General features: G+C 36.1%; 1 protein-coding gene across 2 annotated transcripts; it reads left to right on the forward strand.

Annotated features, from left to right (window-relative positions):
• The first annotated feature begins 1,714 nt into the window (after positions 1-1,714).
• Positions 1,715-2,829, forward strand: LOC111910728 (uncharacterized). Of its 2 annotated transcripts, none has more exons than XR_006190920.2 (2): positions 1,715-2,293; positions 2,404-2,829. XR_006190920.2 is itself a non-coding variant. In XM_023906553.3 (2 exons), exons 1-2 carry the CDS (start codon positions 2,073-2,075, stop codon positions 2,542-2,544), a joined length of 351 nt encoding a protein of 116 aa, XP_023762321.1. In that variant the 5' UTR covers positions 1,715-2,072; the 3' UTR covers positions 2,545-2,829. The 2 variants fall into 2 exon arrangements, 1 of the variants encoding a protein (XP_023762321.1); XM_023906553.3 differs by having other exon boundaries at positions 1,715-2,282.
• Positions 2,830-26,710: the final 23,881 nt, after the last annotated feature.

The raw sequence follows: 26,710 nt of genomic DNA on the forward strand, positions 1-26,710 counted from the left end.
AATTTGTCTATAACCGACACTATTCGTCGCTCCTCCACAAGCCAAAAAGGCACAATAAACAAGCCACACAGGCACAATATAAATATAAATGGAGGAATCGAGATCATTACTAACGTTTAAAAGCGGTCGTATAGTAACGAAGAAAGAAACACTTGACGCCTGTTGTCTCGTTAGACGAAGTTGTAGCTAGCAACCACAGACGGAAAATAACCATTCACATAAATCTTTCCATAAGAAATAGATCTACACCAAGGTTCTTTATTATAAATCTATGCCGTGTACATAGATCTACAATATATGATTCCTCCTGGATTAACAGTTATAGAGCTAGGTGTCGATTCCAGGATTTGATCCCTACAAAGGAAAAATACACCATCATAAAACTCTCGCTTTCACCCCTTTCGATACATTCCTCCCACAAACACACACGGGATACACAATCCACAAAATTCATGACGATAATTCTTCAACTCATAAAATTCGTCGTTCACTAGGGTCACTAACGCGAATCTTAGATTATTAAGATTTTCTAAGCTTAGTGAAATTAGTTAAATAGTGAAATTAACGTAGCGTTCTACTATTGTGGCGATAATAATTTGTATAGTTCCTTACTTCAGCCGATAAGGAGGATGTTCGTTCGCGTAGTCGAATACTCATTTATGCAAATACTCGATAAATTGCATAATTGATATGCCGTATAATTTATTAGGTAATAATCCCCAAAAATTAGAGAATTAATTATATTATCATATGTAACGAGTTTCGTATCACAACTAAAATAATTTATATTTTTATAGTAATTATAAAAATAAATTATATCGTCTACTTAGCAATCGTTTCCACATTATGATCGGGAGTATAATAATAATAATTAATTTTTGTTATATTTTCAATTAATTATTATATATTTGTCAAATCTTTGTTTATAGTCGTTTAAGACAATGTACATTTCCGTTGTACACAATTTTGTTGAATAACATATTTTGTTATGTATATATGTTTTTTTATGCTTTCTCAATATTCTCGTGTACATATTTACTATGAATATTACAGTTATAATTCACCGAATAACTTATATCTTCATATCAATTTACTTATAATCGTGTGATTTTTATTAATATTAATTAATATATCACCACAAGGTATAAATATATCATTTATAGCATTCTACTATTACTTATATAATTTATTAACGCTTTATACATTTTAGATTGTTATCATCATAAAATCTTAACCAATAATAAAGTATGATGTTATTTTATGTATAAAAACTTGAAGATCATCAAAACTTTAAATAGACACTCATGTATTCTCCCCCAAAATTAAAACTGTAAAGGGGGGGGGGGGGGGGGGGGGTCGTAGAAACTCACATTCGATGCGTGATCTCGATCTAGGCTCAGTTCGTGAAGCTTGTCGTGAGAAACCGTATTTTACACCTTCTTGAATTTGGAATAAACTATCGGGACTATTTTGGTTAAAGTAAAAAGAGAACCGGGTTTGATTTGTAGTTTAATTAACCAAAAATGATAGTTTCGGTTAATCAAAACAAATGAGAGAGAGATTTAGTGTATTTTTGCAACTGTAGGGTTGTTTTGGAAAATAATTTAACAAATAGGGTTGCTTAGTAAATTCATTAATCACAAGTGACCAGATTTGATAAATATTTGCAAATGGGATTTATTTTGATATCACTTAGCATTTGTAGGGGCTGACGTGGTTCTTTATAATAATTAAAGGACTTTAGGGCTTTTGTGCCCTCATATTTTGCCCGATCGATCAAAAGAAAGAATCAGATGTAAGGTAGGAGCGCAAACGACACAGGTGGCTCGGTGGAGGAAGTCCATCGTGAAGAGGAGGGAGAAGGGGTAGCCTATCTCCGGCAAACCTTCCCAAGGCTATTTCTCGTCGCCGACAGCAGGAAAACGAATGGGCAACAACAGCAGCAACTGGCGGTGGTGGAGCAGGTGTCGAGTTAGCTATTCGGTAGATGATGAGGAGGAACACCACCAGTGCTAGGCCGATCGAAGGAGGCAGAAAGAGAGGGGTAGCAGCAAAGCCGTTGCCGGCAGTTTATGGCAGCGAGGCTGCTCCGGCGACTCTTGGTTGTCCCTTCTTTGGTCCGACAGCAAAAGCAAAAGGGAAGGGAGAAACTAGCAGCAACTGTGACGATTTCAGGGGGTATTTGGCTTGCTCCGATCAGCAGCAAAGAGGCTGCTACCTCTTTGATTTCACAGAAAGAAAAATACATTTTGTGGGTTGATCTTTGTTGTTTCAATCGACAGGTATTGCACAAGTAAGTACAACAAAAAATTTCTTCTTTCTTTGATTGTTTAGATATTTCTTTGATTGTTTAGATAGCAACTGATGAAGCATTGGATATTTGGGGTTTGTTTTGATTAACAGGGAATGAGTAAGGAAAAGAACCAAAAGAAGAGGTTGATGCCTCTTGTTGTTTCTTGGCAGGAAACAATGAAGATGAAGGGAAAGAGGTTATTGGTTTTTCTGTTCTTGGCATCCTCTTTTGAGTATGAAGAGAAAGTATAGTCTTCTATAGTCTTCTGTATTTTTTTGGGTTTAATTGTTTGTTAAAGAGTGCAAGTTAAGTCAGAGTGGCCAGACACTCCTCCAAAATTTCAATCTTATATGTCCTTTTGATTAGATGTGTAAGCAATAGTCTAGACTTTTAAGTATATGTGTGCTGTCAAACTAGAGAAGAGAGAAGAGTAGCTTCCAAGAGAAGCATGATTGAACCTCCAAACAAAAGTCTTTCTTTGACTTTTAATAGATATTTTAAGAAATAAATATGTATAAGATATTTTGTGGTATAAATCTTGTTTTCGCGATTCTCGTGTCATTATATCGACTAATGAAATTTTTCTAAAATTGATAAATAATATCTTTAATATATTTTATAAACATCAAATTTCACGTAATTGGTGTTTATTGCATAACGGTTCGCGGTGGTTTATTCTGACCAATTTTTACCAGTTGTTACAATGGATGTCATATTATCCATATTATCCATGTAAGGCTTTTTTAAAATGTAAATTGTCTATCTTATCACTTTATATTTTAGTATATGTTTAACATTTTAATTATAATAATAAGTGTTTTTTAAAAGATTCTTTCACTTATTAATAATAACAAGTGGTTTTAATATTAATAAGCAATAATTATAAATAATAAAATCAAATTACATGGATATGTCATATTATCCATGCAAGTGTCTTTTGAAATGAAAATTGTCTATTGTATAACTTTATTATTTAGTGTATGTTTCACATTTTAATAATATTATTAAGTGTTTCTTAAAAGTCTTTTTTAACTTATTATTAATAATAAGTGGTTTAAAATTAATGAATAACAATTTTAAATGATAATAACATCAAATTATAAATTACATTTATCTATAAATAAATTGTATTGTAAATGAACATCATTATTGAAATTAGAAAATAATCGCATAAGTAAAAATATAATTAAACAATAATAATAATCGTTACAAAATAATACTAAATAGATAATTATATTTAATTATATTAATGAGGAATGTGGGTTGAGGTCAATGAATATTATTGTTCAAAATAATTGAGATTATATATATATATATATATATATATATATATATATATATATATATATATATATATATATGTTATTTTGTTTTTACTAAGTATTGTGTGCCAGAATGCACAGATCTGGACCAACGGATGAAATTAATCAATGGATATGATTTGAGAGTGTATGATATTACAATGGGGTAACATGTACCATATAATCACATAATTTTTAGCAAAAGGGTATTTTGGACAATTAACTACATTTATAAAAGGAAATTTTTGGATTTTTAGGGATGATTAATTCTCCTAATTTAAAAAAATCTGAATTTTTTTAATTAATTCAATTTCAATTTTTACTGATTTTATTCTGTCAGAATATTTTTTGTTAGAATGATACTCTTTAAGAATTTTATTCTAATAGAATATTATCGAAGAAAAACAAAATTCTTGAATCAGATGTTGAAAAATAACAAAATTTCTAATATATTCTTATATATCCGAACTTAAATACAAATTTATATATATTCTTATAGACTAAAAGTCTTATACATTTTAATATAGTTATAAATATTCTAAAAGAATATCAATAAAAATGAATAAGATTCTTAAAAAATAACAACATTCTGCTAGAATACTCTTGTTCTCCATGTTTTCTTCATTTTCCACATCAATGGTAGCCCCTTCAAAACCTAAATCCAAAAAAAAAACATAATCAACTCTAAAAATAGTATAACTTTCAGTATATTCTAACAGAATAAAACTATAATTCTAACAGAATGTGTTAGACATTAACGACTTTTAATTTATTCTAACAGAATGTACTCGAGTAACTTGATCAAGTATTCCCCGAGTCACCTGATCCAAATTATCGACTTAATCTAATTACAATGACTACATTGTAGCTAACACAGAGGACAATACTTTGGAAAAATGTCAGCTTATTACAAGCTAGAATGTGGTAAATATGACAGTTCAATGATCACAAATGTTTCTGAACAAAGAGTGCTAAAAATACAGCTGTAACATCGCATGTTCGAAGGACTATAACTCAACCAATATTAATCAAATTTAAATGACTTCTGAACCTAACTTGTAGCTAACACAAAGGAGAATATGCATAAACAAATTTCATATCATTCCAAGCTAGTATGAGAGAGATATGATATTTCAAATATTACAAAAAAAATTGGCTGAAATATTTGATTCAAGCATTTTAACAAATATTTGGCGGGCAAAATCAGATGCACAAATCTTTATACTCTATTTGATGAAACATACAACATATGTAATTTGTATTATCAAGAGTATGAAATTACTTCAAAGAAATCAAATTAAATCATCATGTTTATGGAATAACTAATCATAAGTAAAGTCAAAATCATTTCTTGAAAGCATATGTCAGCATTGTTTTCCATGGTGGGTCTGTTTCTTGGATTGTGTTTCAAAAAATGGAAATGGAAGGGTAGCGAGAGATGAGATAGGGCTGAGGAGACAAGAAAAATAATAGAGTGCATACACGGAAGCCGATTCCAGAATCTCTCATAGATCAAAGAAGCAAAAAGGTCCAAAACATGACCCTGGCTAATCATCTGCTTTGAAAGTTCCTCATAAAAATTGACTGCTTTTCTAAAGTATAATGCTGAATCTTTGTCTAAATCTTTATGCGATTGAACTGTATCAGATAAATCTTGTGAGACAATCTGTCAAAATACAAAATGCGACAAAAGGTTAATATCTTGTGAGGAAAAAATGGCAACAGAAACCATCCATTTGCATGAAATGTAAAAACAGAGTTTATTATTGTGCATCAATGGTGTATTTGCAATCTGAAGGAAAGAAAAAAGTAGCAGAACTTACAGAACCATTGCCTTCTGTGCATGGCCCACCAACCAAAGCCACTATACGACCACCAGTTCCAGGCGAACAAGCACAAATCAAACATGCTGCAACACTCAATGCAACACCAGTGCATCTCAACGATCGATTACCAGGTGCGTAAAACCCTAATCTGGTGGGGGTGAGGTTTTAAAACTGATATCCTAATTTAAAAGGGGATATTAATTGGTTTTATCAATTTACCATAATTAATTATAGTATAGATTACTATTATACCCTTATATTTATTATTAATGATTTATTTTTTCCTAAATTCCTATTGGTGTATTTAGGTACACAATACTTGTTAAAAACATTTGAACCTAGCTCTCTCTCTCTCTCTCTCACTATATATATATATATATATATATATATATATATATATATATATCAGTGTAAAAATGTTATCTCAAAGTTAATGTCAACAACATAACCATTTTAAAAATATATTTTTTAATATTTTATCAATATATTTTTAATTTTCGTTTTGCAACGCGCGGAAATTTATCTAGTATCTTATAAAGCTAGCATTTTTCCTTGAACCTCATGCATTTGAAACTCCTAAGACCATTTTTTCTTGAACCTAATGAATTTGAAACTTCCAAGACTATTCAAATTAATATATGATTAATTGAAATGTTATGATTTGTAACTCTTAAAACTCTTCAAATCATCCTATTTAATTGATGAGTTAAATGAAATATTTAGCATATATAAGAAATTTGTAGATTATATATTGCATGTATGTCAACATAAAATGATAGATTATATTTTTTAAGGTTTGAAGAGTTATGTAAGTGGTTCCATGGATGTAAGAAAACAATTTCAACTTTTCCAAATATAAATTCATATAAACTCAAATCGGGTGTATGTAAAGTTTTAGATATTAACTAAGGTTCAAATTTAGGTATGTTTGTAAAGGTATATTTGAGATCATTTTTTAAGTTTATGTGTTATCATCTCTCTATAAACACATGATGATGAAGTGGGATTGATAATTACTTCTCACGAGCTTTCGATAAATCAACCATCAAGCTACTTATAAGATAGAGCAATTAACTTTGTTAATATGTATGTATCTTTATGTTGTCTCTCTCTTTTTTTTTTTATGTTAAAAAAATATTTTATGTACAAGAGAATATTATTGGACATGTATTTTATGCTATGTATATATTATGTTTGTTTCTATCGCTTATTTTGTTGTAAATAACATCGATGGAGTTTTGTATAATTGATTTTGATGAAAGGAGTTTACAATTATTATGCCAAATTGTTGGTGATAATGACGAATTAGAACGAATGGTTTTTAATATGATATGACTTTATTGTTGAAAATCAATAATTATGTGTGTTATAAAAATGAATTTTTTATGTTCTACCAAAACTTATATGGAAGTAACTAATTTTAAATGTTTTTACAGTAATAAAAATAAATTATCTTATTACATTTGTCAATTTCCTTTTTCCCTATTCATTCTTCATCGTTAAGGAAAAGTAAAATAAATAGAATATTAATATTTTCATAAGATAATATAACAATTATTATAGTTTTGAAATTCAAATCACCATTTTATTTGAACAATTCATTCTCTTCCGATATTTTATAACTTTAAGGAAAAAAATGAAAGTACAATAAAAAAGTATGATAGTTTTTTTTTTTTAAATATAATAATGAAAATTTTCAAATAAGTAGTTTTTATTAGTAAAAACTAATAAATGTTTAAAATAAGGTAAAACTAAATAATAGATTATATTATATTAAAAATTATTGTTATTTGAAATAATAATTTCAATAACAATAATAATCATAATAACAACAACAATAATAATAATAATAATAATAATAATAATAATAATAATGGAAATAAAAATAAACAAATAAATTATTTATAAATTAGTTAAAAATGCCTATAGTTTAAAATAAATTTTAATAAAAAATTTAATTCAATTTGATTCAAACACAACTTTTTGTATCATTCTTATCGTATACTTAAAATTATTATAATATTATTTACAACTTAGTATAAAAATTATTATTTCAATGATAAATACTTATAATATTGTTTTTATAACATATAATTATTAATATTTATATTACATTATTGGGAACAAATCAAGAGTTTAAAACTCCCACTATAACTCAATAGTTTTTTTATTTATTTAAATGTAATTATGATTTCAAATTTAATATAATTTGCCTTTATATTTTACATTACATTCAAAAGTTTTTTAAACTTATGGTTATTAATGTGCAATTTTTTTTTTTTTTTTTTTTTTTTTTTTTTTTTTTTTTTTAAATTTATTTCCCACTTATTTATTATACACATTATAGCTATATTAGTAGTATATAAGTAAGTTTTATTTAAAAAATCCCATGTTTGAAAAGATTTGTGATTCAAAATTAAAGAGTTAAAAAAAAGTTCTGTCACATAATGGTTATTTCAACACAAAATTTATATAACAATGTTTCTATATATCGAATGTATGTTGATTTCTAAATATTCATTTTGAATGATTTATAAGTATTTAGTAAGTTTTGTTTGATGTAAATGTTATGTGACAACCCGATATTTCGAATCAATGTAATGACCTAAAAAGTCAAAAAAATTTGTAATCTCTTTTTATATAATGAAATTAGCATCGAAAATAAAATGTTCAAAAGTCTCTATTGGATTGCCTAAAATGATAGTTATCATGCCAAGATTTTCAGAAATATAAAGAACACTGAAAACCGAGTCATAACGAAGAAGTTATGACCAACCAAAGATTCACAATAAAAATCGTCATTACGGTTAAACGTAAAACGAGAAATTTCAATAAAATACTTATTAGCCTTAGGTATTTAAATAAAAGTCGTAGTTATCATTAAACCATAAACATACATAAAAAGAACGCCCAAATCTGACCTCGTATGAGGAAGTTATAAATTTTCGAAGTTCGGTATAGCGGTAGACAGCTAAAAACTCAAAACAGAAATCGAGCGACTTTTGGCCGGAACAACCTAAATGAGAATCGAAGGTCTCGAAAATGGTATTTCATCGGTAAAAAGTCTGGCGGAAACAGACATCAGATGAAGAAGTTATGAATTTTTAACGGATTTTTCCTGCTCCGGCCTTTTAAAATTAAATAGTAAAAATAATTTCCAAATTTTCCAATGGAGTCTAAACGAAAGTTGTAGAGCGTAGTCTCACCTATGCGTGGATATAAAGAACGTCGAAAACGGAATTCGTATGAAAAAGATATGAAATTTTGAAGTTTATTAAATAATTAAAATATTAAATTTAATTTAAAACCCGGTATTATCCGAAGGAGGAGTCACCGGACCGATCCGAGTTATGCCCAGCGTACCCTCGTACACCCAACGTACTCAGGTGCTAGGCCTCGGAACATCCACGTCGCCCCTACGCCTCTATGCAGTCCCATCCGAAGTCCGGCAGACAAGGATGCGGTAAGCCATGACGTACACGTACGCCCCGCGTAACCTCGTACGCCCAGCGTACCGAGGGTCTTCAGCCCCCTATAAAAGGAATGCGAGGGTTCCGGGTAAAATGGCTCAATGCCTCTCTTTCTCTTGCATTTTTACTCTGTTTTGCGTGCAAGAAATATCCCGAAGCCCCGGTTTTCATACCCAAGCCCCAAAGGAAGTTTATGCTCCCGAGATTCTCGAGAATCCCGAGAAAATCCGCTTTCTCGAGTCCAAGTTCTGCTAGGTTTTCGTCTCACCTTCTTCAATCTATTAATTGAGTTCATACCCCTATAACCACGTTTTCAACTACTTTATAAATGCTTTTATATGCTTTCAAAGGCGCCGGGGGGGGGGGGGGGGGGGATACAAGTAAAACACACAATTACTCTCGTGTGGAAAACAATAAACTTTTACTACATTTATATAACAAATTATATGTGATTCTTAACTATCATATGAAAACGTTCGCATGCAACACCTATTCAATAACATCTTGTCCTTTGAGAATATATACATGTTGTTACGCAAATGTCAAACACTTCATTTATATTTCGAGTACAAATGTTCAATAACGTTATACTTTACATACAAAGTCAACACTACACTAGGGTTTACCATACAAACGAAACACACTTTTGGAAAAGCTATAATAGGTATACTTTACTAGATATTCATGAGATTTTACATACTATAAGTACTATATCAAAGAAATACCTTCATTTACAAGAACAAACGAGCTTTTCATATGTAAATCTATTTAATACTATGTTTTGTGAGACGTTCAGCTTCACGTACTTTCGAGTATGTGGTTAAAGTCTTGTATTATATACCATAATATCTTGTAGGGAGAGCGTGATACTTGTGTATAGATCTATACAGGATTGACAATCCCGCACCTAAACTGTTAGCTACAGTTAGACCGACAGGTCTGGGGTGACAAACGTCATAACACTCCAACGCCTGAAGAACATTGTTACATGCAGTCTGGGTCAATAGCATGGTTGTAAAACTCACATGGAGTATTAAAAACACGTTGATTTACGGGGATATCAAATGTCTTAGCGATTTTATATACACATAAATCTACTATTCTAGTCATGAAAAACACTATTGCATTATAGTTTTGGAACTTTTGAACTGCCACCCACTTACGGAAAAACATCAGATTTCTAGAAGTAAACATTCAAAACGGTCGGGCCTTAGTAGAAGACTACATTTATACTAGTAGAAAATATGGGATTTTCTAGGAGTTTTCAGACATCTATATACAAATTTATTCAAATTCATACAATCATTGACATCAAATACTTATGAACTCACCAGCTTAAATGCTGACCTACTCTTTCAAAATCTACTTGCATTTCTCAGGGATTCAGTAATACAGGTAAACCCTAGCTTTTGGAGAAGTGATGCTAAGGCGTCAGCTTTAAACTCGTTTTGTCATCATATTGTAATTTGTTTTTGAAACAAGTATCTTATAACAATGTAACTTTTAAATTATATATATGATGGATATGTTTACTTTCTTTACTATGTATTCAATTGTTTTGATACTACATGAAGTCATCCGCCCCCGAACGTTTCCGCCGTTCTGGTTTGGGGGTGTGACAGATTGGTATCAGAGCATTGTTTATAGTGAACTAAGTATATCGAACCACATAAGATATACAAACTATAAATGCATAGGGACTAAAACTCTTTGACAAAACATTTTTACACCTAAACCGCTTTTCATTTAGCGTTGGGTCGTAAAAGCACAAATACATGCATACAACGAGTCATTTTCATAGTTAGAGCTATACACGAAGTATTAAGACAAGTTGGACGCTACGACTAGGCCTCAGAATATGTAATCGGATTTGGGACGAATATAGCCTGATCAACTATATTTATCCGAGATTCGACTAATGTATGTCGAGGAATGGTCGTAGTGAGCAACAAGTCAAAACTTACCAAAATAACACTAGAATCAAACATACAAACTTAAATACTATAGGAGTATTTGGTAAATACAATAGTTTAACTTACGTATTTAGATGTACATGTTTTAAATGCTAGACAATTCTCATATCTCTATTCTCGCACATACACCATGGTTGGATTCCACCCACCAGGGGACCCCTACTACCCGAATCAGGGCAATGGAGGATGGGTAGAGGAGGATCCCGAAGAAGATGAAGAACCCATAGAGTTGGAAGAAGGGGATGAATCTGGGACGGACTCAGAACCAGAAGTTATCGACCCACTAGTCGCCAAACCGCCCGCAGTTAGGAGAAACTTTCAGGGACCAACTCCCATTTGGAGAAGTCACCTCCACCATCGGAGCCAACAGCAAGGACTATGTCCTCCCTACGGTATGTGTCGGGACTTCTACGATGTTAGGGATGGAGGTTCAGCCGACCGAGCACTTCCAGTCATGGTGGGCAAACTAGCCAACCAGTCCTATCAATCCGGGGTCCAAGCAAACCGACTTCGTGAAGTCAAAGTGGAAGTACAAGTTCACACTTCCGACATCCGTCGACTGGATAGGTTGCAGGATGACACCTAACTCCATGCCGACGCATTCCAAGCAAAAATGATTGCAGCCCTCTCTGAGATGAGGGAACAGCAAGCCACCTTCGATAGGCGTCTTATGGAAGCAAAGCAATCAGACAAAAAGTCAAGCTCCAAGCGCAACCTACGTCGCAAGTAGTGCTTGCCAAATCCCAAAATTTTGTTATAGAATAGGAACTCGGCTAAAAGTCTTACTTTTCTTTAACTTCTGTATCGGAGATCCTTAGAAGGGTCGAAATTTTCTTAACTCCAAATGTAACTCGGCATGTGTTTAATATATATGAAGAAATTCCGTTGTGTGTAAATTCTTTGACTACCACTCAAATTAATAAGTTTATCTAACACTATGCAAACATTTATTATGAGTCAAACTCTAAACCATGGGTAGGCCAGTCGAATTTATAAATTGATAAAAATGACAAATTTATTAACACACTAAAAACTTATGTTCTTCATTCTATTTCTTTATTAGCACAATGCCGCCCCGTAGATCTACATGCCGTGTCAACAACACACCACCTCCACCACCACCCCCTCCATCGACGGAAAATGCCGCATTGATAGCTGCTATAACATCTGCAGTAGTAGCAACAATGGCACAGATGAGTAATAATGGGTCGGGAGGAGGAGTGAATAGCTCTACGAATGGACAACGCCAGGGTCGTTCAGGGGATTGTACCTTCAAGGACTTCACCAATAGCAAGCCCATGACTTTTAACGGATTCGGAGGGATAATGGCTCTATCACATTGGATAGAGAAAATAGAAGTGGTTTTCGAGATCTGTGCATGTCTGGAAATGAGCAAGGTAAAATTTTCCGCTTGTACATTCTCCGAGTGAGACCTGACGTGGTGGAATGGACACGTCAAGTCACTAACCCTGGTAGTGGCAAATTCTATGGGATGGGAGAACCTAAAACAAATGTTAATGCAAGAGTACTGTCCAAGGGGCGAAGTACAAAAGCTAGAGCAGGAACTTTGGGGCCTTACTATGGTAGGCTCGGACATCACAACCTATACCAATAGGTTTAGTGATTTAGCAATCCTTTGCCCAAGGATGGTTGCTCTAGAGAGCAAGAAGATCCAAAGATACATCTGAGGACTGTCACCCCAGATTCGAGGAAGTGTGCTAGCTCCCAAACCAGTCACTTTCGATAGCGCCAAACAGTTGGCACAAGCTCTCGTTGACCATGGAATCTATCAAGGCTTCGCAACTGCTGTCCCAGAGCAAACCATAGGAAACAACAACAACAACATAAGTACCAACAACAACAGCAAGAAGAAGTTTTGGAACAAGAGGAAAGGTCAGTCTTCACAGGAACCTTCCAAGAAACAACAACTAGTGATAGTCCATGCTGCTACTACCCCCACTGCTGCTCCAGTTACCTCTACACGCTGGGAACCTACCTAAATGCAGCAAATGCAATTTCCATCACAACGGAAATTGTCGGGATATGCACTGCAACAACTGCAACAAGAAGGGGCACACTGCCCGTTTCTGTATGGCACCGACACAACCAACCACTGAAGTCCTTAGAGTCAGTGTAGGCCAGGCGTGTTATGGGTGTGGGGAGGCTGGACACTACAAGAGGGACTGCGCTAAGGCAAGGAATGCTAACGGCAAAGGAAGAGTGCTGGAAATAGGGCAGAACGAAGCAATAGCTGATCCCATTGGTTACGGGTACGTTTCTCCTCAATAACGCTTATGCATGCATACTCTTTGATTTGGTGCGGAGAGGAGTTTCGTGAGGCATAAATTCAAGCACATACTAAAACAGAACCTCAATCACTCAATAAGATATTCACAGTAGAAATGGCAAACGGTAGAATAGAAAGCACATATGATATGTACATAGGCTGCACACTAACTCTAAACAAACATTCATTTCAAATCGATCTAATGCCGATCACTATAAAGAGCTTTGATGTCATCATCGGTATGGATTGGTTAAGCCTACACCATGCCGATATTCTTTGTCACGAAAGGGCAGTTCGCCTAAACCTGCCAAGCGGCGAAAATCTTGTCATTTATGGTGACAAACCCGGTACCAATTTACAAATCATCTCTTGCGTCAAAGCCCAAAAATACCTGCGTAAGGAGTACTATGCCTTCTTAGCCCACGTAGTAGATAAGGTAAACGAAGGGAAAGTCCTCAAATACATTCCAGAAGTCTGCGGTTTTCCTGACGTCTTCCCTGAAGATCTTCCTGGTGTCCCACTAGAACGACAAGTCGAGTTCAGGATCGATTTAATTCCCGGAGCTACCCCAATAGCTAAATCTCCGTTCCGTCTAGCGCTAACGGAGATGCAAGAATCATCCAGCCAGTTAAACGAACTACTCAACAAAGGGTTCATCAGACCGAGCTTCTCACCTTGGGGAGAGCCATTCCTGTTCTTAAAGAAGAAGGATTGATCTTTCCGCATGTGCATCGACTACCGAGAATGTAACAAGCTCACTATCAAGAACCGATATCCCTTACCATGAATCGACGATTTGTTCGACCAACTCCAAGGAGTGATTTATTTCTCGAAGATCGATTTGATATCCGGGTATCATCAACTACGAGTCTTGGAAGGAGATGTCCCCAAAACAACCTTTGGAACTCGTTATGGTCACTACAAGTTTGTAGTGATGCCCTTCGGATTAACAAATGCACCGGCAGTGTTCATGGACTTAATGAACCGAGTGTGTCGTTCTTCCTGGACAAATTTGTGATCATGTTCATAGACGATATACTCATTTATTCAAAGAATAAGGAAGAACATGGTCAACACCTACGAAAAATCATGGAAAATCTAAGAAAAGAGAAGCTATATGCAAAATTCTCAAAGTGCGAATTTTGGATTCGGGAAGTAGATTTCCTGGGTCACGTGGTTAGCGAAGATGGGATACACGTGGAACCTTCCAAAATCAAGGCAATCGAGAACTGGTCAGCTCCCAGAACCCGAACAGAAATCCGACAATTCTTGGGCCTTGCTGGCTATTACCGAAGGTTTATACAAAACTTCTCGAAGATTGCTAAACCACTTACCACCTTGACCCAGAAAGGTGTAACTTTCAATTGGGAAGAAAAACAAGACGCTGCTTTCCAAACCCTGAAGCAAGCACTATGCAGTGCTCCTATATTGTACTTGCTAGAAGGAACAGAAGACTTCGTGGTCTACTGTGATGCATCTAACCAAGTTCTTGGATGTGTTCTAATGCAACGAGGAAATGTCATCACCTACGCTTCGAGACAACTCAAGGCGCATGAGGTCAACTACACTACACACGACCTCGAACTGGGAGCAGTCGTTTTCGCCTTAAAGATTTGGAGACATTATCTCTACGACACTATATGCACAATCTTCACTGATCACAAGAGCCTTCAACACATCCTTAATCAAAAGGAACTCAACATGAGGCAAAGACGATGGGTTGAACTGTTGAATGACTACGAATGTGAAATTCGTTATCACCCAGGAAAAGCGAATGTGGTAGCTGATGCTCTTAGTTGAAAGGAATACTCGGGCCGCCGAGTGAACTCCTTAACCATGACGATCCATTCACACCTATCCACGCAAATCAAGGAAGCTCAGAGGGAAGCCTTGAAATCAGAGAATGTGACAGGTGAAGCCTTAAAAGGGATGGATAAGAATCTTGAAGTCAAGGTCGACGGAGTTCGTTACTTCATGGATCAGATCTGGACACCGAAGTTTGGTGGATTCATAGACGTGATCATGAACGAGGCTCATAAGACTCGATACTCTGTGCATCTAGGTTCGGACAAGATGTATCTGGACCTCAAGAAACTGTATTGGTGGCCGAACATGAAAGCAGAGATCGCTACCTATGTGGGCAAGTGTCTGACTTGCGCTAAAGTCAAGATAGAGTACCAAAAACCTTTAGGATTACTACAACAACCTGAAATACCCGAATGGAATTGGGAGCGGATAAGCATGGATTTCATAACAAAATTACCCAAGACCGCAGGCGGGCTAGACACCATCTGGGTAATCGTCGATAGATTAACAAAATCCGCACACTTCCTACCCATAAAGGAAACCGACAAGATGGAGAAGCTAGCTCGAACATACATCCGAGAGATTGTACGACTACATGGTGTACCAATATCCATTATCTCCGACAGAGATAGTAGGTTCACCTCGCGATTTTGGCAGTCGCTACAAAAATCTCTTAGAACGAAACTAGACATGAGTACCACTTACCACCCACAAACTGACGGTCAAAGTGAGAGGACCATACAAACCTTAGAAGATATGCTAAGAGCTTGTGTAATTGATTTTGGTAAAGCATGGGATACCCATTTACCACGATCTCCAAAGCTTCCTGATTTCTGCAGCTCATCCTGTAAAAAATTTGGGACAAATGTTAGAACAAAAAACGGGACAAATGTTTTTTTTTTATATTTGGCAATTAATAAAACTTACAATTTTATCAACAATCATCTTCACGTATGATTCGTATCCTCCTATCTTCAAATCTCTTGCTTTTTTCCACAATAGTGTCCTATCAATCTCCTCTTCCGTCTTACCGGTTTCTTGCATCTAAATTATCAAGAATAACAAAGTCAATTAAGATAAATATATACAAATAAAACAATCAATACTTGGTGGGAATCATACAATGTCATTAATGAGTCCGGCATATCCTTTTCTGCTCAAACGATGATTGTATTTATGATGTGCACGGGTATTTTTAGCTTTCGTACTTTTCTCCTGCATTAGAAACATTAAAATTATAACTACAAAATTTTAACTTTCCACTTTTTTGGAATTTTATTGGATACAAATGCATATAAGAAAAGTCTAACAAACCTCCCACTTTTTTGTAACTCTATGGGATACAAAAACTTTCCAGTCTTCTTTCTTTATAAACGGATAATCTTTCGGAGGTTTGAATAGATTTTCCTTGGGATCTTTACTTCGGTTCTTAATGAACTTGGCTTATAAATAATGTTTTAAGTTTCTCCACTTCTTCCCGATTGATTGGAGAGTTTGCTTCCGACTCTTTGGGTCAACTACAAACTTTTGCCGAAACATAAAAAAAGGGGTAGTCGATAACCAGGGACAAAAACAAGGACAAAAATAGATCTGAACAAAAGGTAATAATAGGAAGAAACAGAGACTTACCAAAACGTATTGCCATAACCCTTCCTTTACTTCATCACTAACTTCCAACCAAGACTCATAGATTATGGGAACCATTGTTCTTGCAACCAAACCCACAAAAGTAGACAGTTTTGTGGCTTCCTTTCCAATCGGGATGTCACAACTAGGAATTTTGATGCATTGTAAACATTAAAAAATTATACCAACTGTAAACCAACAATGTGAAAGCATGTATGATTCTTATTCAATAAAAACAAAACTTCAATCAAACAATTCATACAAGCACTGCAAATAGTCAACAAAGGATTGGAAACCCTAGAAATCCTAGTTTAAGTCCATTTTGGACTAGGATTTCCTTATGGGGGCCAATGGGTCAATAAGCTTCCAATTTAACTATCTTGGGCTTAGAACTCTTAAATGGTCTCTAATTGGACCCACTTCCATTTATTTTAATATTTTGGGCCATATTGGGCCTAGAATGAAATAAAATACCTTAATGGACCTTATTAGGCCATAACTAACCTAATTAGCCTAATGGGCCATAAAAATCATTTCTTGATTTATTTTGGGCCAAGAATCATCTAATTGAGCCATAATATGGATTAAACACCAAAGGCCCAAAAATTTCCTTTTCTTTCTCTAATTCTCGGCCCAACCTCAAAGCATGAAGAAGGAAGAGTTGACTTTCCATGCCACCTCATTTTTACATGTTGGTCTTCCATGGATTCATTCCATGTTCCTATGCAACATCTCATAAAGGTCTCTCTCTTCTGCTTTCTCTTTTTCTCTCGGTCGAACCCAACACAAACACATACCCTCACAAAAATTCTCTCTAAACTACTCTCAAGATCAACGTTTTCCTGTATGAAGATCTCGAAATTTTGGCTATAAATCTAAGGATTTTCATCAAGTAGTTCACATCCTTGGTAAGTTATTTATTTGGTTAATAACATATCTACATCATTTCATCAAAAATCTCTTCTAAATGTATTCAAACTCGTGATCTTGCATCTTAGAGCACATTTAAGCCAAAGATCCTCCAAGAACCTTACTAGGCCGAGATTTGCTTCAAACTTCTTCCATTTGTAGCACATGCTTCTTGGTACCTATTCTTTTGTTAAATACTTTGCATTTTGGCCTTGGACTCGGTGAGTTGAAGGTCCAACTCGCCGAGTAGAAGCGAGAAGGGGCGCATGACTTAAGCAATGGACTCGGCGAGTCTGCTCCCGGACTTGGCGAGTAGACCCTGTTTGGACAAAAACCCTAATCCGAGGGTTTGCACCCTATTTCAACACCTTAACTCGGCCTCTTTCGTCCCATTTGCTCCCATAAGACCCCCATAGCAAACCCTAGCCGTTATTGAAGCAATCTAAGGCATTTGGAGTGACTTTGGTGCTTTTGTGATCCAAGGAGGGAAGGAAAAGCTTGAAGGAACAAGAGGAGGCTAAAGGGATCTGAGTTTGTGCACCATTTTCAGCTCATTGAAGGTAAAAAGCTTGTACCTTGCTCTTCCATTTGCTAGATCCCATTTTGTGAAGTTTTAGGGCTTTTCTAAGCCATTTTGGTCACCAACCATGATTGCAAGCATGGTTTGGACTTGATGTTTCGGATCTAGGCCCTTATAGGGGTTACAAGGCAGAAAGGAGTGGCTCTTGCACTCAAAGAAGGCCCCATGCTTTGAGAGGGCTTGTTTAAGGACCTTTTAAGCTCAAAGCCCCATGCAACCACGTAAAGGTTGTAACTTTACGTGCTAGATTGATTGTAGAAGCATAGATCTATCTTTTGATGAAAGGTTGTACGTGAGAAATTGAAGATCCAGTGAGTGGTTGTGACCAACTCGACGAGTCCGTTCTTAGACTCGGCGAGTCCAAGGTTCTGTCCCATATCAGTTGAGGGTCATAAGGACCCAGTTGAGTGTGGAAAGGTTTTTAGGGGATCCTAGGGAGTGACCCAACGTTCTGGACTAAACCATTGTTCTGGAAATTCATGGGACTCGGCGAGTGCATGAACAGACTCGGTGAGTCCAAGGCAATCTTCTTAAGGATGAAGATGAACTCGACGAGTTATTCATACAACTCGGCGAGTCAAGGACAGGACCTGTGTATCGGTTGATGATGAACTCGACGAGTTGTTCATACAACTCGCCGAGTCGGATGAGGATTCAGTCGATGTTCATTTAGAAGGAAAACTCGTCGAGTCGTCGCCTAACTCGACGAGTAGAGACGGGTATGAGTTCTAATGGAAGGATAGGGACTCGGCGAGTTAGCGAGCCAACTCGGCGAGTCAGGTCAACTAGAGGTTGACTTTGACTTTAACTTGGTCAGGGGTAAAATGGTCATTTTACCCTAAGAGTAGATGTCAATTTCTGACTAAGTGTTTTGTGGGAATTTTAGCCGGAGGATTTCCGGAGCAACAACAGCAACAGCCAGTGGATTCCCACACAGTTCAGCAGCTACTACGAGGTGAGTTACCTTCCAGTAGCGGTTGATCTACGGCCACAATGCCGACCCACCAGTAGGGATCATATGTTAGATGTTTGTCTTTGTGATGTTCATCTGTGTTGCTACTACCTGATATGTTATATGCTAGCGTGATATGATATGTGATAGTGATAGAGTTCGGTTGTTAGGACTGAAGGGTAGGTTAGGCACCCCAGATATGCCTAACAGTATGTTATGATATGTTTAGCTGCTAGCATGATATGTTATATGAGATAGAGGTAGTAGAAGGGGGAATAGTCCCAGAGATTCGGTTGTTAGGACCGAAGGGTAGGTCGGACACTCCAGATATGTTTGACAATAGATTATGTTATGATATATTTGATAGAAGTAGTAGGGGGTGAAATAGTCCATGAGGTTCGGTTGTTAGGAACGAAGGGTAGTCAGCACCCTAGAATGGTTCGACATGGGTAGGTCAGCGCCCCAGAATGGCTTCACACGGGTAGGTCGGCACCCCAGAATGGCCGTACGGGTAGGTCGGCACCCCAGAATGGCTGTACCGGGTTGGTCGGGCACCCCAGAAATGCCTGGCAGTATGTATGTGATGTGATTGTATGGTATGTGGTATGATGGGGGAACCTACTAAGCTTTATTCTTACAATTTTCAGTTTTGGTTTAAGGTACCTCTTCAGCAAAGGGGAAGGAGCTGACACAGTAGCGATGCATCATACACATGCTCTTTGTTTTCCGCACTATGAGATATTATGGGATTTGTACTCTGACATTTTTATGTTTTACGATTCAGTTTTCAGACACGAGACATGTTTTTATTAAATGATATGATCGGATGATATTTTGTTACAAACATTTTGCAAATCACTTAATCAAAAATGAAATTTTTATACCCGAAAATTGGGTCGTTACAAGTTGGTATCAGAGCCCTGGTTTCAGGGATTCAGACAAACCTTCGGGGGCGTCTGGACTCAAACCGAGGGATTAAAAGATTTTATAAGAAAGTGGTTTTCTAAAGAATAAAACAAAAGAGTCTTTTTAGAAAGAACAAGTGTGTGATGTGCGCGACCGGCCAAGCTCAAGTAAGTATTCCCCGAAGTACCCATACAATGTTATACTATGATTATCAGATTCAGTAGAACATCATGCTAGAATAGGACTAAGGATCTAGGAATGATGCCTTATGTGCCTGCTTTATGTGCTTCAGCTTATGAGAATTGCATGCTAGTATTGAGTAGACAGTAGTAGGATAACCTATTTAGGTTATGCCTGGTAGTATGAGATTAGCATTATATGCTTGTTCAACCTCTCATTATAAGGACAGATTTGCTTAAGTAGTTTTCCCGTGTCCGAATGCTACTTGCTTTGTGCTTTGTGGGACTCTGAGTGATGGGAGTTAGTCATTACGTGAATACGTCACATTACATGTGATCAGGGTTGAATAATCTCAGAGTGCCGGATTTGGCCCTATTACACAGCTCTTGTTTGAGTCTAACCGTTGTAGGGACGAGTATGTTACTCGAAGGATTATCTGGGCCTCATCACATGTAACGGTATTCAGGTAATGGCTAATTGGAATTACAAGGAGGCCTTCAGCAGCTGAGGACCGGTTTGGGTGGAGTCCGAGATTTTCCCTACGGCAAGCCTAGAATGGGAATAGCAGAGGATCAGCAGTGGTGAAAGGAATCTGGTGGAGTCAAAGCTGTCCTTGAGGAAGGTACGGATAGATGTGGAAGGTAGTATGGGCTCGTACTACTGAAAACAGAGGATCCGTACCCAAATGAAGGAGGGCTGAGGCAAGACTAGGGAACTTGTAGTAGATGTGATCCCTTTAGAGGTATCATATCACTAATGGTTGCCTATATGTATTGCAGAATGGTGGTACTACGTCCGAGGCTAGTAGTTGGCAGTTTAGGAGAGGGATCGGGCTCGGGATCAGGTTCTGAGCTAGTAGATGAGAGGCTACACGAGTTCATCACGTCAGAGATCACTAGAGGCATCCTTGAGTCGACCCCCATCATTTTCGGGTCGATCAAGGAAGGGATAGTTGAGCTGATGGAGGACCGCGTCAGGGCGTTCAGGAGTGACATGGCATCTGGCCAGTTAGGATCTTGCACACTGTCCTTTAAGGACTTCAGGGGCAGTGGTGCGCTAGATTCCCATGGGGCGAAGGACCCCATTGCTGCCAGATGATGGATTGCAGACATTGAGTCCGTACAGGACCTGTGTATCGGTTGATGATGAACTCGACAAGTTGTTCTTACAACTCGGTGAGTCGGATGAGGATTCAGTCGATGTTCACTTAGAAGGAAAACTCGTCGAGTCGTCGCCTAACTCGACGAGTAGAGATGGGTATGGGGTCTAATCGAAGGATAGGGACTCGGCGAGTCAGGTCAACTAGAGGTTGACTTTGACTTGGTCAGGGGTAAAATGGTCATTTTACTCTAAGAGTAGATGTCAGTTTCTGACTAAGTGTTTTGTGGGAATTTTAGCCTGAGGATTTTCAGAGCAGCAGCAGCAGTAGTCAGAGGATTCCCACATAATTCAGCAGCTACTATGAGGTGAGTTACCTTCCAGTAGCGGTTGGTCTACGGCCACAGTGCCGGCCCACCAGTAGGGATCGTATGTTAGATGTTTGTCTTTGTGATATTCATCTGTGTTGCTACTACCTAATATGTTATATGCTAGCATGATATGATATGTGATAGTGATAGAGTTTGGTTGTTAGGACCGAAGGGTAGGTTAGGCACCCCAAATATGCCTAACAATATGTTATGATATGTTTAGCTGCTAGCATGATATGTTATATGAGATAGAGGTAGTAGGAGGGGGAATAGTCCCCGGGATTCGGTTGTTAGGACCGAAGGGTAGGTTGGACACCCCAGATATGTCTGACAATAGATTATGCTATGATATATGTGATAGAAGTAGTAGGGGTGAAATAGTCCCCGAGGTTTGGTTGTTAGTGTTGGATTAGTGTCTAAGTCCATAACTATTTTGGTATGTACTTGACCCGATGGTGCATGGTCCTTTTGGGTTGCCTTCACCAAAGCAACTTGAATGGAGAAATAAATAAAGAGAGAGAGAGAGGTTATTATGATTTATTAATATGTTATAAGAATAATATATTAAAAGAGAAATCATATTTGTTTAATTAATATTGGTCAATAATTAATTAAGAATTAATTTTGTGATCAAGTGTAATTAATTAAACTAGAGGGGCTGAATTGTAATTATGTGATAGTTACAAAATAAGGTAAGGATTATATTATATATATGGTGAACGAATTTGAGGTGTAAATCCCTTAGAATTCGACTAGGATAAGGTTTTCTAAGACTTATCTTATGGTTGCTTGGTAGGCAAGCAACTAGATAAGGATAAAGACTAAAACCCTAATCTTTACACCTATATAAACCCCATAGGGTTAGGAATTCGAAAAACCCTTCCCAAGAGATCCTAAGGAAGAATTCCTACCTCCCTCCTCTTTCTTTATACCTTCTCCACTTGCTTATGGTGTTTGTAAGCCATTAGAGGAGTGACACTTGTGACTCTCAGCTTTCCAAGGTCAATTCAAGGAGGAATTGGATTGTTATTGCTATATAACAATCAAGGTATGTTCTTAAACCTATTTACATGTGAATTCTGATTTCCATATGCTAGAATTAGGGTTCAAAGTCTTGGATTCAAAGTATGTACAATAGAGAAACCTAGATCCGAGCTTTAGGGTTTGTATGAGCACATAGGATGTCTTATGACCAAAACCCATCAGTGATATCAGAGCCATGATTGGTTTCTATTGTATTGATGCTTGATGTAACTGAAAATCGTGTTTTGGCCTCACTGTTCGACTTGACTCGGCGAGTCACTCTTGGACTCGGCGAGTTCCAGAGGGTGACTCGGCGAGTCGGTGCGTCAGATAGTGTTTATCTCGGGATTTCTTGCTGTTTTTACATTGGGATAATTACCTAATCTAGTTAGATTAATATTAATCCGATTATATGATATATTTGACTATATTTTAATCTAATTGAAGATATTTATCAATTAATAAGATAATTGTTTCCTTATAAGATAATTGATTAATTATTTTAAGTAAATTGATAAATTATTTTGCAAGAAATCATCAAATATGGATAATTATGTGATTAAATGTTAATTTGAATTATTTGTTATTTGATCCTTGTTGTTGTGAAAAGTTTCATATTTGGCCCTTTAGGTTTTATAGTTTAAATTTGAACCCCAAAAGTTTTGTTGTTTTGAAATTTAAATAGTTGAAACCCTAATGTTTTGAAAAAGGTTTCAAAACTTGCCCTCAAGTTTTGGAATTTAAATTTTGATTAAATAGTTTAATTTTGATGCATATTTAAATTCTAAACCCTAATGTGATGAAATGTTTCAAAACTTGTCCTCAAGTTTTGGAATTTAAAAGTTGATTAAAAGTTTAATTAAGAATGTTAAATTCTAAAACTCTAGTATGGTTTTGTTAATTAATTAAGGTGTATAATTAAAAGAAGTTTAATAAATCCATAAAAGTTTAGGTTTACAATTTAATTGAATTAAAAGTATAATTGTTAAATTAGACCACCTAGTATTTTGAAAGTATAAAATACACCCTATAGTATACATAACATTAAAAGTCTAACATTATATATATGTATGAGTAAAAGTCAGTCTTACCGTTAGTAGGCCTCATTCACGAAGCTAGTCTATAAGGGGTGTTTAAGGAAATTGCCTATAAAATGGCGATTGAATGGGTATCCACTCTTACCCACCACACTCTTGACTAGTGGAGGGTCGTTAGCCGAATGGGTAGGATAGGACGAAACCTTCCATTATAAGTATAATGAATTATCAAAGTAACTAAATGTTTTCATAAAATTCCCAATCTTAGTTATTTAGGCAAAAGTGAATTGATGCAATTCCATGAAATTACACTTTGTGCCATTGCGAAGACGTTAGTGGAGCATGTGTGGTTTACCGGCACACTAATTGGTTCTAAGCAAAGGTAGCAAAGGGTGACTCAATGTTTGTCATAGTTCGGTGGAGCGTGTGTGGTTTACCGGCACATCGAATAGGTGATTGTAACATGTGAGGGCACCATGTAAGTTTGCATGGTTATTCACACCCGCTTTGTGATCCTCGGCATCCCAGTCACAAACTAGAGGGGCATATCGAGATTTAAACATGCCATTGAAAGTTCAATGAATCTCAAAGGATCTAGGAGTTTTCATAGATTTAAAACTTAAATTTCTTTTTCATTTTTCGTGGTGGAAATTAGTGAATCGTCATTCACTTACCTTCAAATATTCTGCAATTAGGGTTACGGCATCCCTCTCCCGAGTTGTAGAATATTGTGTTGGGTCCTAGCCTTAGTATCTCATTTGGGTGATTTCCTAAGGACTCAATCTATCAACTAACTTGAATTCGTTTTTCTCCCGTTTTGTAGATGTCAAAGTTCGACAACTATGGTCTTCTCAAATCCCGTGGAACAAGCATTCCACATGAAGATGGTATTCCACGATTCGATCGAGGAACAAGAAATCATGCTTCACTTCCTCCACATCCTCCAATTGTTCTCCCTAACCCACAAGATCGAAGAATTGAAAGGTTCAACATCACTAAAGCCCTATTGGAAATGAAACATGAAGATGGTAAACCTGTGTGTGCCCACGTTCTAGGAATAAAGTCACACATTGATAGGTTGATAATGTTGGGTGTGTCATTCCCGAATGAGTTGGCTGTGAATTGGGTTTTGCAGTCACTTCCAGAATCATATAATGAGTTCAAAAGAAAGTATTATATGATGGATCATGATGACAACCTCATTGACCTAACTTACATGCTCATTGCTGCTGAATCAGAAATGATTTGGCGAAGCAATGGAGCGTATTTGTTGGGAGAGTCAACCGACCATACTTCCGAGGACATTCTAGGAGAACCGACCTACGTTTGCTGCCAAAAGAAAGGGCGTTGGATACAAGTCTGCCCAAAGAGCCTGAAGAATCCAGAAGATGGGAGAGTCAAAGAGTATGGCTGGGCTTCAGGTAAAATCCACTATCTAACTCCATTAAGTTCCTATTCATTAATTCTTAATACATAATGTAATAAGATTGCATTTGAATGTTTTACAGGATCGGTGAAAAGAAAGGAAGCTTGGTGAAAGAGCAATATAAATCTAATCACAAGGAATGGATCTTGATCGCATGGACTTGAAGATTAGATTTTGATCTTAGATAGTTATGATAGAGTTGTTAGAAAATTTTCTTTTGAAATACATAGTTTTCAATGGATTTTGCATTGTAAGGACATATGTTTTCCGCTGCTTTTATAAATAAAATAAATTTTCGTTTGACTTATTTATTTATTTATTTGTTTATTTCCTTGCAATGAAATCGTTATGAAAATTGGTGTTTGCATATTTCTACAACAAATGGATATGATTCTTATTTATGGTGTTTATGGAAAAGTCGAGAATTTACCAAATAGGGAGAGTTTTCTCATCGCCCAAGTTTCAATTGGACAGAAACTTGGAATCATGCATCTTGGTTGCACGATGAATGAGAAATTTCATATTTGGAAATTAGACTAATTCATTGACAAAGTGTCAAGTGAAGGACTTGGAGATCGAATACACAAAGTTGCGTGTTGATCAAGTCCACCATAAGAGTAACAAGATATTCGTCATGATTTACTAAAGGTTTAGTGAACATGATTATACTTATAAGATTAAGTGTAATTCTTAGTTGATTGAAAAAGTTTAAATCAATAGCAGAACGAATAAGAAGGATCAAGAAGGCAGAAAGATAAAAGTTTCTCCATTCTAAGAAGAAGGGAGAGTAGCTTTTATGCTTTATGATAGGTCTTAATGATTAAGAACCATGTCTCAATTGATCCTCTAAGTAAGTCTTAGTACAATTGTATGTTTAAGAAGAGGAATCGGGGATTGAAGAAATGGTTAAATCAATAAGTCAATCATACTTCGTTCCAATAACAAGTCTTAAAGTTAAGATTGTGACATTGAGTGAAAGGTATTAAGAAGGTTTGTAACTTTCATTAAATGTGGAAAGTTGTGATGTCTTGGATAAGACAAAGACCAACTAGGACCAATTTATGAAGTGTTTTGATAAAAACTACACTAACTCTTGAATATTTGTTTGTCAATAAATGTTTGTTGACAAGAGAATCATATATGTCAAGGAGTCAGTGGGAGTCTTAATGGTCTTGAAAGGTTTCAAGAACAAATCAAATAAACCTTATTAATCATCACTAGCACACGAGTTAAGGTTTACAGCCTATCGTGATGACATTATTTTGATTCTGTGCCAATCCAATCGAGTTAATTATGCATGTGAGTTCTATGAGTTCTCATTTTGAACGCATAAAAGGCAAAGCACCTTAATCAATGAAAGGTACATTGATAGGAAAGGGTGAGCTGCTTAACTACTTGGAAGACATGGTGGGCAGCTGTGCTACCATAAAGGCAAGAAATCGAGATCAAGAAAGTTCGATCCATAAGAGTTTGAATTTGTCGTAAACTTTGGTTTTGACAAATTCACTTGGATAGGAACACATACACTGCTCAAATCTAAGTGTCATAAGATTTCCTCCTTCATGAAAATGATTGTGAGGAAATGCTTTCACTAAGAAAGATTTAAGAAGATAGTGATTGTAAAATTGCATTCTCGAATTCGATTA

Source organism: Lactuca sativa, chromosome 4, assembly GCF_002870075.4.
Source record: "Lactuca sativa cultivar Salinas chromosome 4, Lsat_Salinas_v11, whole genome shotgun sequence".
Taxonomy (NCBI): domain Eukaryota; kingdom Viridiplantae; phylum Streptophyta; class Magnoliopsida; order Asterales; family Asteraceae; genus Lactuca; species Lactuca sativa.

Coding starts and splice junctions, on each gene's coding strand:
- LOC111910728 (XM_023906553.3), top strand. CDS start 2,073: ATGGCAGCGAGGCTGCTCCGGCGACTCTTGGTTGTCCCTTCTTTGGTC. Junction 2,283..2,403: donor TTTGTTGTTTCAATCGACAG/GTATTGCACAAG, acceptor TTTGATTAACAG/GGAATGAGTAAGGAAAAGAA.